Below are 11,656 nucleotides of genomic sequence, written 5' to 3'. Positions count from 1 at the left end.
AAATAGAAGCTTCAAACTCTAATTCTTTTTCATCAACTGCAAGAAGTACGAGGGTAAGAAAACAGGAATTAAATCGTTAAATTACAGCACATATTTCTTAAATAATCATATAAAGTTTTTACTGGTTTACAATTTTTTCCCCATTTTTAAAATCTGAATGTTTTTTAAAGTCATGAATTTATTAATCTAAAAGTCGTAAATCAACAACTTTAAAACAGGTTGATTTACAAGAAAAAAGTCATAAATTTACAAGAAAAGAGTCATAAATGTACTATAAAGAAGTCATTAATTTATTAGAAAAAAAGGCATTAATTTTACAAGAAAAAAGATCATAATTTTATGAGAATAGAATCCTACATTTATGAGAAAAAGGTAATAAATGTAATTTAATTCATGAATTCATTACTTTAAAAGTTGTAAATCTACAATTTTTAAACAGGTAAATTTACAAGAAAAAAGTCATAAATGTACGAGAAGAAAGTCATTCATATATGAGGAAAAAAGTCACAAGTTTACTAAAAAAAGAGTCATAAATTTACTAGAAAAAAATCTTAATTTTACAAGAAGACATTTTCCTATAACGTTGATTTGTCTTTGTAAAAAATACCATATTTCAGAGGAACGTCACGCCCGTCTCCTACTGTGAGATCTCTGGCTTCGACAGTGACAGTCCTTCTTCTGACTTTGAGTTCAGCTCAGAGTTTAAAGAGATGATGAGAACAAGGAGGCGGTGTCCCTCATACGGAGACCGTAAAAGCACAGAGGATGAATCAGAGGAACACAACCAAACTTTTACCGCTCGAAATTACTGCTACGTGTGCGGTAAAGGCCGAGTCAAACTGTCTCGTCACTTTCAAAAACACGCAGCCGTGGAGCCGGAAATCGCAGAGGCTCTGGCTTTGCCCAAAGGCTCCTCGGAGCGAAAGGCCGTGCTGAACGTTTTACGAAGCAGAGGGAACCACAAACACAATCAGAAAGTGCTGAGGACCAAACGCGGATCCCTGAAACTGTTGCATTGCCCAAAAACCAAGACGGTGAAAACGAAGAAATACGTGCACTGTCCGTACTGTAAAGGCATGATCACACAGTTGGACTCCCACACACACATTGTCATGTGTGTCAAGAGGAAATTGACGGTGGCAGCGGTTCGTAGAACAGGAGGAACGCTGGGGGATGCTCCTCCTGACGATTGGGAGCAAAAAGTTCCACATGGTGTCAGACAGATTCTGTCGTCCATGAAGCAGGACGAGATCGCAGTGGTCCTTCAGAATGATTACGCTCTCATGCACCTAGCTCAGAGACTGGTGGAGGAGCATGGAAGTGATCCCAGCAAACAGGATTCTATCCGGAGGAGGCTGAGGGAGATGGGGAGACTCTTGTTTAAGCTGCACAAGAAATGCATTTTAAAACTAGAAGACGCTTTCCAACCCAAGAACTTCAGTAAAGTTGTGAAGGTTGTAAAAATCATGGCTGACTTTGACGTCAGAGTTCAAGCCTACAACAAGCCGGGCCTTGCTTTGAAAGTAGCCAAGTCCCTCCTGAAGGTTGGCCACGTCTTCCTCAGTCAGAGCAAAAGAAAGAAGAAAGCAAAGTCAGATATCAGCACATTTATGTACCTGTGTGAGAAGGAGTGGCTCGAAAAGCCTCCTCCGATGACCATCTCCCCAACGGTCAGCAGTCTGTCCACAATCCCGTTCACACGGGACGTGCAGCATCTTCACAGAAACCTGGAGAACTTATCCGCCACTGCTGTTGAAAGCTTGACGACACAGAAAAACTCAGATGCCTTCATCTCCCTCTCCAAGCTGACACTCACACAGACGATGGTCTTAAACCAGTTCATCCCAAAGGTTTCAAAACTGACCCTCGGATCTTTTCAGGAGACAAAAGACCAGGTGTTCAAGCACTTCATCACAGTTAACGTTTCGAGTGAGACCGGCCGGAGCGTTCCCATTCTGTTGACCTCTCGGCTCGTCAGTGCACTAACGCTGCTAGTCAGCAAGAGGGCGTTGTGTGGCGTGCACGAGGACAATCCCTTCCTGTTTGCAAAGCCAAATGGTTGTGCTACAGCACACTACAACAGGAGACACCTGAGTCAGGCCATCAAACCAGAACATCTCACGTCGGTGCATTTCCACAAGCACAGCGCAAGGATTTTCCAGATCCTCTGTCTTGAGAATGACGAGCTCGAGTGCCTCTCCAAGCTTCTGGGCTATGAAATCCAGACTGATCGCTGTTATTACCAAACACCAGAGGCAGCGGTTGAACTGGCAAAAATTGCTAAGCTACTGTCGGCGATGGAAAAGGGCACGCTGGAGAGAGCTGAAGGAAAATCTCTGGAGGATCTTGAGATTGAAGGTAAGCAATCTTTATAATGTAGAGGTGAAAGTGTATCGCATATGGATAACATATCATTCTGCTTTATTTACCTTTACTTTTAGATATTCTAGAGCCAGAAAAGCAGCAGAATAACCCTGGGAGCACTGGAGCAAAAGAGGACACGAATGAGTTTCTTTTTTTACTTCAGAAAATAGGTTTGTTTTGTAGCAAACTTAAAGTCCCACTCTGTCTGCTCAATCTTTTGAGCTATTTTAAAAGCACTACTATTGGTCTTTTATTATGATTATGCTGTTTCTAGCCAAATAAAGGACATTGTTTCTGCAGAGCGGCAGGAATTCATTAGAAATTCACCTCTGAGTTGTGGGTGGAACTGTTCATACAGAGTAATCCCACCCGCCTTCCCATCTTCCATCTCTTTACACTCTCTCCCACTAGCTCACCATATCTCAATGCAAGATTTCCAAACTAACTTTTTAATACATTTTATTTTAATCGTTTGATATCAAATTGATCAAGATATACTACAGTGAAGAGTAGCTTGGTAAAAGGAAATTGGGTGTAAAGAGGTGGAAGTTCAGGTGAATTTTGAACTGTTTTTGTGGTGTTGGGAAAAAAATGTGTCAAACTCAATAAAAACTGTTAAATTTATTATTTTAAACCAAATCCTGAAAGCATTTCAGATGCATATAAATCTAAATTTGGAATTTTAATAGGTGCTTGTGCTTGAAGATATTTTTTCATTTGATTACATCAATGATATTAATGATCCTTCATAGCCTGAATCTATTAATATTCGATATTAAGTCCAGAACTGGATATTGATAATTCATGTAGAGAAAATGGTATGATAGATTAGAGGTGGGATTATATAAGTTCGTTTCCTTGCACTCCCTTTCAAGTGATCTACTTGTGATTCTTTAAGTGATATGTTATTTCATGTATTATGACCTGATTGCTTGAAATAAACCATTTAATTCATTCATATTTTTTTTTTTTTTTTTTTACAGAGGATTTCCAGCTGAAGCTGAAAGCCCAGGAAGACGCCCTGGAGCACATAAAGAGTGGAAGGGACAAGAGCTTCCTGAGGGAGAAGTTCATTGACTCCTTCAAAGGTGTGTGTGCTGTGCTTCACGTCAGAGTCTGTAGAGTTTTTTTTCTTTATGTTAGTGATCCGTAGAAGAGGTTTCTAAAGAAATCTTCCCCTTGAATTTGAAGAATTTTTGTCAAACTCTTTTTATGCTACGGACACATACACCTTGGCTGCCACTGCACAGGCAACTGCAGCCGATTACAAATGCTGCCGCCAGCCGATTTTGCTATAAATTTTTAACATTTAGGTTGCTGAGTAGTGGTATAGTAGTCTTTCTTATTGTGAAAAAAATATCTAAAAAAAAACAATTATGTTGTGACTGTGAAAGACAAAATTCAACTTGAAGGAGTGTTTTAATCTTTAGATACCACATTTTTTTTCCAGGAAAAGGTGTGTTCACCTGTGAATCTATTGAACCGTCCTCATTTGTCGTGGAGTATCGAGGGAGCATCTTTGCTCAGGAAGAAGGTGAATGTGACGACACTTTGGAAAATTACCTATTTAACTTCTCATGGAATGGAACGAACTGGTGGTAAGTTTTTATTGATATTTATTGAGCTAGAATGTAACTCAAACTCATTGTTCAAACATCAAATTAAAAATAAATAAAAAATAAAAAACTTTCAATCCGTCACTTTTTTTTGCCTTTTTGCAGCGTTGATGCTTCGACTGAAGACGGCTCCCTTGGGAGGCTTGTGAATGATGATCAGAAAAGCCCCACCTGTGAACTGAAGAAGATCGTCTATGAAGGGAAACCTCATTTGTGTCTTTTTGCTTTGAAGAAGATATCAGCAGGAGAGGAAATAACCTTTAACTATGGGAACTCATCCTATCCATGGCGCTCAAAGGTGCGTGTATTTTACAGGTTTTGTCTTGTCACAATGAAAAGCTGTTTCTCCAGAGCGTCCATGTCACATGACAAATTTTGAAGGACTTTCTTACCACTTAAAGACTGCATTTCAACTGGTTTTCAACTTGTGGCTCGAAATTATAAACCAGATGTGGTTTTACGTATTGGGGTATTTTGTTTAATTCTAATACGATAAATTAATACATTTTTGAACCCACTCAATCCATTTTGGGGTCATGTGGTTGCTGGAGCCTATCCTAGCTACTGTTGGGTAAAGAAGGGGTTATCCTGGACAGTTCGCCAGACTCTCACAGGGTCTTATGATAAATTATCTTTGATGCTATTTTTCTACTTGTCTACCTGTATGTCTCATACTCGATGTACATTTGTTTCAGGAGTTAGCTAAAAGCAAAAAGTGAGGAATCTCCCTTTATCTTATTGGCTAATAAAGTCATAACATTGTAGTGACAGCAGTCACAAAGAGTTTTACAGGATAAGAATAAAAACACATGAAAATATTAAAAAAAAAATAAAATAAAAAATTGGACACCACAAAGCAGGTAGAAAATGCCTTACTTACAGCAAAATGAAGCCAATTCAGTCTGCAATTTGGAGCCAGATGACAGTGATAGCCAATCATGAGTAATAATGTAGAAAATGAGAAATAAACTGATCTCAGTTTTTGACATGCATGGCCTTACAATGTCTTAAATTGAACTTGAAAAAACTTGTAGGAACCCTGGTGTTCCTACAAATGTGTTTTTAGGAGGGCTATAAGGGACACGTCTCTCTTATATTGAAGCTTATTTGTTCTTGTTGCATTTTGTCTTGTTGTAAAATTTCTAGTTTTTTTATGTCTTGACTATACATTTTAATTTAAGTTTTAAAAGGGTTTGTTAAATTGTTTTTGTGATTTTAACAGTTAAAAAAGGCAAACTTAAAAAAATACACTTGGATTTATTTTTTTGTGGAATTTTATGTCAAAAGCGTTAATATTGTGTGGCAAAATGCCAAAAAAATCCTGTAAAATCACTTTTTTATGGTTGTGATACAAATACAATACTGTCCCAAACAAGGCATGGTTATCAGTTTTTTTTATAAAGGTATACTCAGAAATAGGTAGAAATGAACTCTGGACTACTAAAAGTTAAAGACTGCTTTTATTCTTTAAGCAGGGGAAAGCTGAGACAAAGACAAACCCACTAGAATTGGATTCAAATGATGCCTCATCTGTCCCACTGGATAAAACGGTCAGTTTTTTTTGTTTTATTTGACAAAAAAAGTTTATTTATACAGCCTGAAAACAACAGTAAAGGAGTGTGTTTCACTGCTTTTGCCCTCAGAGATTTTAAACCCAGCCTGGCATCAAAGTCCTGTGACTTTTTGAGCGTTTGAGTTGAGATGTTTTTTATTATAGTGTCGAAAGACTTTTTTTTAAGACACGATTTTAATAGAACAAAAATGTTTTTTTTAATTCATTTTTAAAACCAGTCATGACAACTTTAAAGCTCGTCCACATTATCATACCACCGTTTGACTGATGTAAAAACATGCAAATGTTTCCTTTTTGTTATTAATCCACATATAATTTGTCCTAAAAGCACGTGAAGTTATATACTTTTTTGTTTTTTGTGAAACTGTTACGAAAAGCTTTTGAAGAGAAGCCTGCTGGGAAATTGACTGACTAAAGGTTTTCCTCCGTTTTGTCACACAGCTTTCTCCTTCATTTCAGAAGGAGTCCTCTTCCTCCAACTACCCCTCCAGTGATGAATTCATCTGTGAGGAAGAGTCAAACTGTAACGAGGTCTACTCCAGGTCTGAAGGGTCTTCTGATAGCGAAAAACCTCCCAGCTTGGACGATTTTGACTCTGACACCAAACAGTTGCGCCTCACCAGAAGGAATTTCTGCTTTGTTTGTGAGAAACCACAGAGCAAAATTTCTCGTCACCTGAAGACCCACATAGCCGAAGTCCCCGAGATCGCAGAGGTGTTCAGATTGCGTCGCAACAGCAAAGATCGCAAAAGAGAGCTGGCAAAGCTAAGAAACAAAGGCAACCACATGCACAACAAGCATGTCCTGAAGACTCGACAAGGGGAGTTAAGAATGAATAAAAAACTGAACAAGTCTTCCCTTGAAGCTTTTGCAGTTTGTATTTATTGTAAAAACATGTTCCGTCGGCCAACCTTATGCCAACACATGCAGAAGTGTCCCTCGAAGGTTTCAAACCCCCCAGCACAAGGAAACTCTCAGATCTTGGCTGCGGTGGCGGCGAGGTTAACAGACCCCGAGTGCGTGTCGTCCGACATGAAGAAATTCTTGGAAGCACTAAGAGAGGATAAAGTTGGTCATGGGGTCTTGAGGGATCCTTACCTGGTGGAGCTGGCGCAATGTATATTCAGCACAATCAAGGGTAAATATAGAGACGTGAACATTAGATACAGGATCAGACAGATGGGGAGACTTCTACTGATCTTACAGGAAAAGGGAATCAGCTGTTTTGAAGAAGCCCTGAAACCCCAGAACTTCCCCCGTCTCCTTGAAGCTGTAAAAAAATTAGCAGGTTCTGACAAAGAATCAAATTACTATCGGAAGACCAAAGCGGATATCGGAAACTCTCTGAAGAAGCTGGCTGACATTCGATACGCCATGAATGTGAACGACAGCGAAGCGGTGCAGGAGACAGAGGAATTTATGAAACTCTGTCTGATGGAATGGCCCATGAAAACAGCAGCTAAGGCGAACATCTCCGGCCAGTCCACCATTCCGTTTATTCAAGATGTGCAAGTTCTGTACCGGTTCACCCTGGAGACTGTAGCCTCTGCAGCCGAAACCATGACTAATTTTGTAATCCCCCCTGTTTATATTGCCCTTCTCAGAGGGATAGTTGCATATATGTCGTTTCTGAACGGTGTAGAAATTGGACAGGTGACACTTAAATCATTCCAGGACAGAAGGAAGGCTGATGCTAACGAGAATAAAGCTCTTTGCGAGTTTGAGCAGATTTTGGCAAAGAGAACCGTGAAAATCAACGTTGACAACATGAAGGGCAAAAAGATCACCCTCGTTCTGACTCCTGATCTGCTCTCTGCAACAGAACTCCTCGTGGAGAAGAGAGGAGTTTGTGGCGTCCATGAAAATAATCCTCATTTATTCGCCAAACCGTCAAATTCCAGCTTAAACGCCTACAATATAGCCAGCATCACCACCATGTTTGTGAGTCGCTGTGGTGCAAAGAAGACGGAGAGCCTCCGCTCTGTTTTTTTCAGTAAGTATGTGAGGACGGTTTTCCAGATCCTGACTTTGGGGAACGAGGAGCTCAGTCAGTTGGCCAAACTGTTGGGTCGTGACATTCCGACTCAGAAGGAGTACTACCAGACCCCCGAGGCATCTGCGGACATCGCAAGAATCCTGGAACTGCTCTCGGCAGTGAGCTCAGGATCTCTGGAGAGCTTCCAAGGAAAGTCTCTGGAGGAGATCAGCATACCAGGTTTTACATGAATGACTTTTCTAACCACAATAGTTTACATTTACAGACCCTAATGACAAACATGACATCAAATTAATATTTTTAGAGCTTTAATAACTTAATATTTGTCTTTGAAGATGAACTGCTGCCAGTTGATGAGAAGAGCAGTGCAACAAAGACAGAAAAATCTGAAGATGCTGCTCAGGAAAGAGGTATGCAACACACAAACTCACACACAAAACCTGTGCAGACACTTCTATTAAAACGTTCAATACCAGCCTTCATTTAACTCAAGCCCTTCCGCATTAATCAGTCGATGTAGCCTTATTTGCACTTCAAAAGAAAACCTAAAATTATATTAAATTTCCACAGAATCTGGTATTGGTCACTATAAGAGCTTAATTTTAAAGGTTCATCGTGTTACAGTCAGATATTTACCTTAACTTTGCAATACGGGTTGATCAACACTGATATTGATATTGGTATCAGTATCTGTATCTGCCTTTTTATTAATCAGACGGGCCAACGGGTTATTTTTGGTTCTGAGGCAGCCACACCTCTGTCTTCAGCATTGAACATACTCATAAAAAATTCCAACTGAAATTGTAGTCAACGTTTCTGTCCTCGCCATATCACAACAGGAACGTTGTGCAGAATATCATAAAAGCATAAAAAAACAAAAACAGCAGCAGCTCTGTTACTTCACCGCTAAACATGTCTGTGAATCACCAAAATAAAAAAAAGAGTCTTAAAATATAAACATCTAAGCAACCCATTGCTGAAGTCGGCCGCCTATACTTCAAAAAATATCACTATCGTATTGGCCTTGAAGAAAAAACATATCGGTCAATCCCTAAATTACAACAGAGAAATGAGGTGAAATGGATCAAAAAAACTCACGGTTCGGATCATGTCACAGTTTTAGAAGCTTGAAGAAAGAAAATGCATTATCTCAGTTGGTTTAAAAACAAATTGGTATCAAATAGAACAGAGTATATTTTAAGAAATTGAGTGATTTTTTTTTTTTCAACAGCTAAAAAAAGGAAAAGTTCTTTCTCAAAGAAACCAAGCAAACGACAAAGAAAAAGGAGCCAGAATGAAGATGATCAAACGGATACACAGAACACAAAAACTGGTGATAGTTTAGAGAAAACGGCAGCAGAAAGAGTTATGGATGCTCCAGAGGAAATGGCAGCTCACAGCAGAGACGGATTTGAGATTTGTTTCAGCAATGAAGAGGAAGACATGCACATGGACTTTGACGTGAACATCAAAACAGATGGCAGTGACGATGAGTACGAGGGAAATGGTGCAGATGAGGCTGATGAGTCAGATGGAGGGAGTGCAGGCCCAGCGATGGTAAGGGAGACAAGGGAGGGACAGTGTGAGAAGCAGAAAGACGCCTCTTCAGGAGACCACATCACTGAAGAAAAGACAAATGAAGACCATGTGAAGAAAAACGATACAAATAATAAAGAAGCAGAGATGTATGGCGGATTGTCTTCCTCCTTAAGTAAAGGTGAGTTTAACCTAATTACATGTCATGAAAGGAAACAGGAAATGCACAAATGTTTGCAAAAAACTATCAAATATTCCTGATTTCATTTTTTTAGGGAAAAAGTTTCCTTTGATGATGAAGGAAGTGAAAATTTTGCTTCCAAGGCTAAACCCTGTAAGTATCATCTGCTAACATGAAGCATTTTGACAATTCCTCTGGATTTACCAGCGACTTCAGTCAGCATCAATTCCTGAACAAGCTTCACAGATTTACAGCGTGTTCATTTTGTTGAAACTCAGGAGGAGCTAAAGGCTTTGCTTCAGCCTCCAACACCTTCACAGGACCCTCAGCTGGAGGAGGATCCGCCTCACCACGACACCAGAAAACAGAGGGAGTCAACAGCCACGCCCACAGAGGAAACTCCCCGCTGTGCACAGGCAAGATTTAGAGGAGTTTTACTGAAACTTTAAGCTGCTTCAAAGTCCCACTGATCATCTTTTGATTTATTTTAAAAATTTAGAACAATCACAGCAGAATATTTAAAAAAAATACTTTTAATCAATGTGTTAAAAAATTAAAGAAAGTGAACCTTGATATATTTAAAGCTCCACTCTGATCATCTTTTGTTCTATTTTAATTATGATTATTCAATTTTAGCCAAAATATAAAAGAAAAACTTGTGTTGTTTTCTAGGACATAGTTTCTGCAGAGTAGCAGGAATTCATTAGAAATCACCTCTTAATTGTGGGTGGGACTACTGACGCAGAGCAATCCCTCCTCTCTTCCCGTCACCCATAACTGAAGTATCTGATTACATGCTCATCTGTTTACATAGCAAAAATGGTAATCAATATTGGGGCAATCCAGTTGTAAAGTTTGGAGCTAATGGATGAAGTAGAGCAGCTTGTGACCCGCTTAGTGTATTTTCTACGCCAGAAATACAACATTTTTCAAAGAAAACCCCAAATTTTCATCAGAGTGAGTCTTGAAGTACTACAGAGCTGCATCTGGAGACTTAAATCTGACAAAAAAAATGGTGCTTCGATGTGATTTCTGACAAATTTTGTTGGCGTTTTTGTTTGTAGAGTTGAAAGCAAAAGTCAAACTTAAAGTCAAAACGAGTTTTCTCTGTTGCACATCAGACATTGCAGATGACCTGCTCCAGCTGCAAGAAGAGTATGAAGCTGGGCCAAACTGCCTACCAGAAGAGAGGCTTCAGAGACGTTTTCTGCTCCAAACTATGCCTGTTTGAGAAGTTTCCAGGGAACAGTGGCGCCACAAAGAAATGCCACTTCTGTTTAAAGTGAGTCTAAACATGGATTTCATTTTCATGCAGAAGGATCTGGTCTCATATCAAAGCCCATTTAGTTATGAAGGTGTAGAAGAAAAACTCAAATGGTTCCTGAAGTCTTTCTTTTGTCAGTGACATAATCAAAGTTTAACCTTCTCTTCCTTTCCAACAGCAAGATTTCCAAGCCTCTGGACCTCATCATGGCGGTCGTGGACCTTAAGGGAACAACAAAAGATTTTTGCAGCACTTCCTGTTTGAGTTATTTTAAGACGAGATACCTTCGAAGAGGGAAGTCCCTCCACAGCAAATCCACAATATCCACCCAGACTCCTCCATCACACTGCAGCCTGTGCAACACAACCTGCAGTGTGAGACAAACGGCGCTCTCACCTTCAGCTTTAGCAGAGTGCACATGCAAGTATTTGTTCATGTGATTTGTTTTGGTTCTCAGACAAGCCTTGAGGTGGATCTTGATGACGCCGTCCACAACTTTTGCAGCGATGTGTGCGTGGAAGATTTCTGCAGGGTCAACATCGGTGTCTGCTCGTCCTGCGGAGCCACATGCTGCAAGAAACCCCTCAGGCTGAAGCTGACCGACGCCACCAAAATCTTCTGCGACACGAAATGTTTGGAGGTCTTCAAAGAGGTGAAAAAATATTACAGTGTGTTTCCATTTATTTTGCTTAAAGGGCCTATACCATGCAAAATCAACATTTTGAGCTTTTAAGTGTATTATATGCGTCTAATTAAAAGTGGTTTTAACATGGATTACTGTGCAAAGACGGAAAGATCCATGTGTCTCCAGGAAAATGATCCACATGAAAACAAAGGTTTTTCAAGAGGAAAAAAAAACATTCACAGCCAGTGCTAATCAGAACACAAGATAATATTTTCATCATTTCAATAAATCCTGAAATGTTCATCTGATGTTCTTTGCATTTCTTGACTGAATTTCACCACAAAGTAACCCATTAATCATTATTTTTGTGCCAAAATTTTGGCCCAGACTACTTAAGACAGATACACAGTATTTACATTCATTTTGAAAAAAAATGTTTGTTTTCATGAGCGAAACGCATACTCACTATAGAGGCCGGTTCTAGGATGACGTCATGAAATG

General features: G+C 39.5%; 1 protein-coding gene across 1 annotated transcript in view; it reads left to right on the top strand.

The window, feature by feature from the left end:
• LOC112160610 overlaps positions 1-11,656 on the top strand; it is a gene marked incomplete in the record, with an annotated part of 37,096 nt that overhangs the window by 2,694 nt on the left and 22,746 nt on the right. The window contains 15 exon segments of the mRNA XM_024295259.2: positions 1-53; positions 618-2,358; positions 2,442-2,534; positions 3,348-3,452; positions 3,815-3,962; positions 4,086-4,278; positions 5,453-5,530; positions 5,995-7,768; positions 7,885-7,959; positions 8,781-9,266; positions 9,361-9,419; positions 9,545-9,682; positions 10,388-10,548; positions 10,709-10,904; positions 10,988-11,182. Coding sequence (XP_024151027.1) covers positions 1-53; positions 618-2,358; positions 2,442-2,534; positions 3,348-3,452; positions 3,815-3,962; positions 4,086-4,278; positions 5,453-5,530; positions 5,995-7,768; positions 7,885-7,959; positions 8,781-9,266; positions 9,361-9,419; positions 9,545-9,682; positions 10,388-10,548; positions 10,709-10,904; positions 10,988-11,182 — 5,495 coding nt within the window.

The sequence above is a fragment of the Oryzias melastigma genome, linkage group LG11 (assembly GCF_002922805.2).
Source record: "Oryzias melastigma strain HK-1 linkage group LG11, ASM292280v2, whole genome shotgun sequence".
Classification (NCBI taxonomy): domain Eukaryota; kingdom Metazoa; phylum Chordata; class Actinopteri; order Beloniformes; family Adrianichthyidae; genus Oryzias; species Oryzias melastigma.
This window is presented reverse-complemented; position numbering and strand designations above follow the sequence as displayed.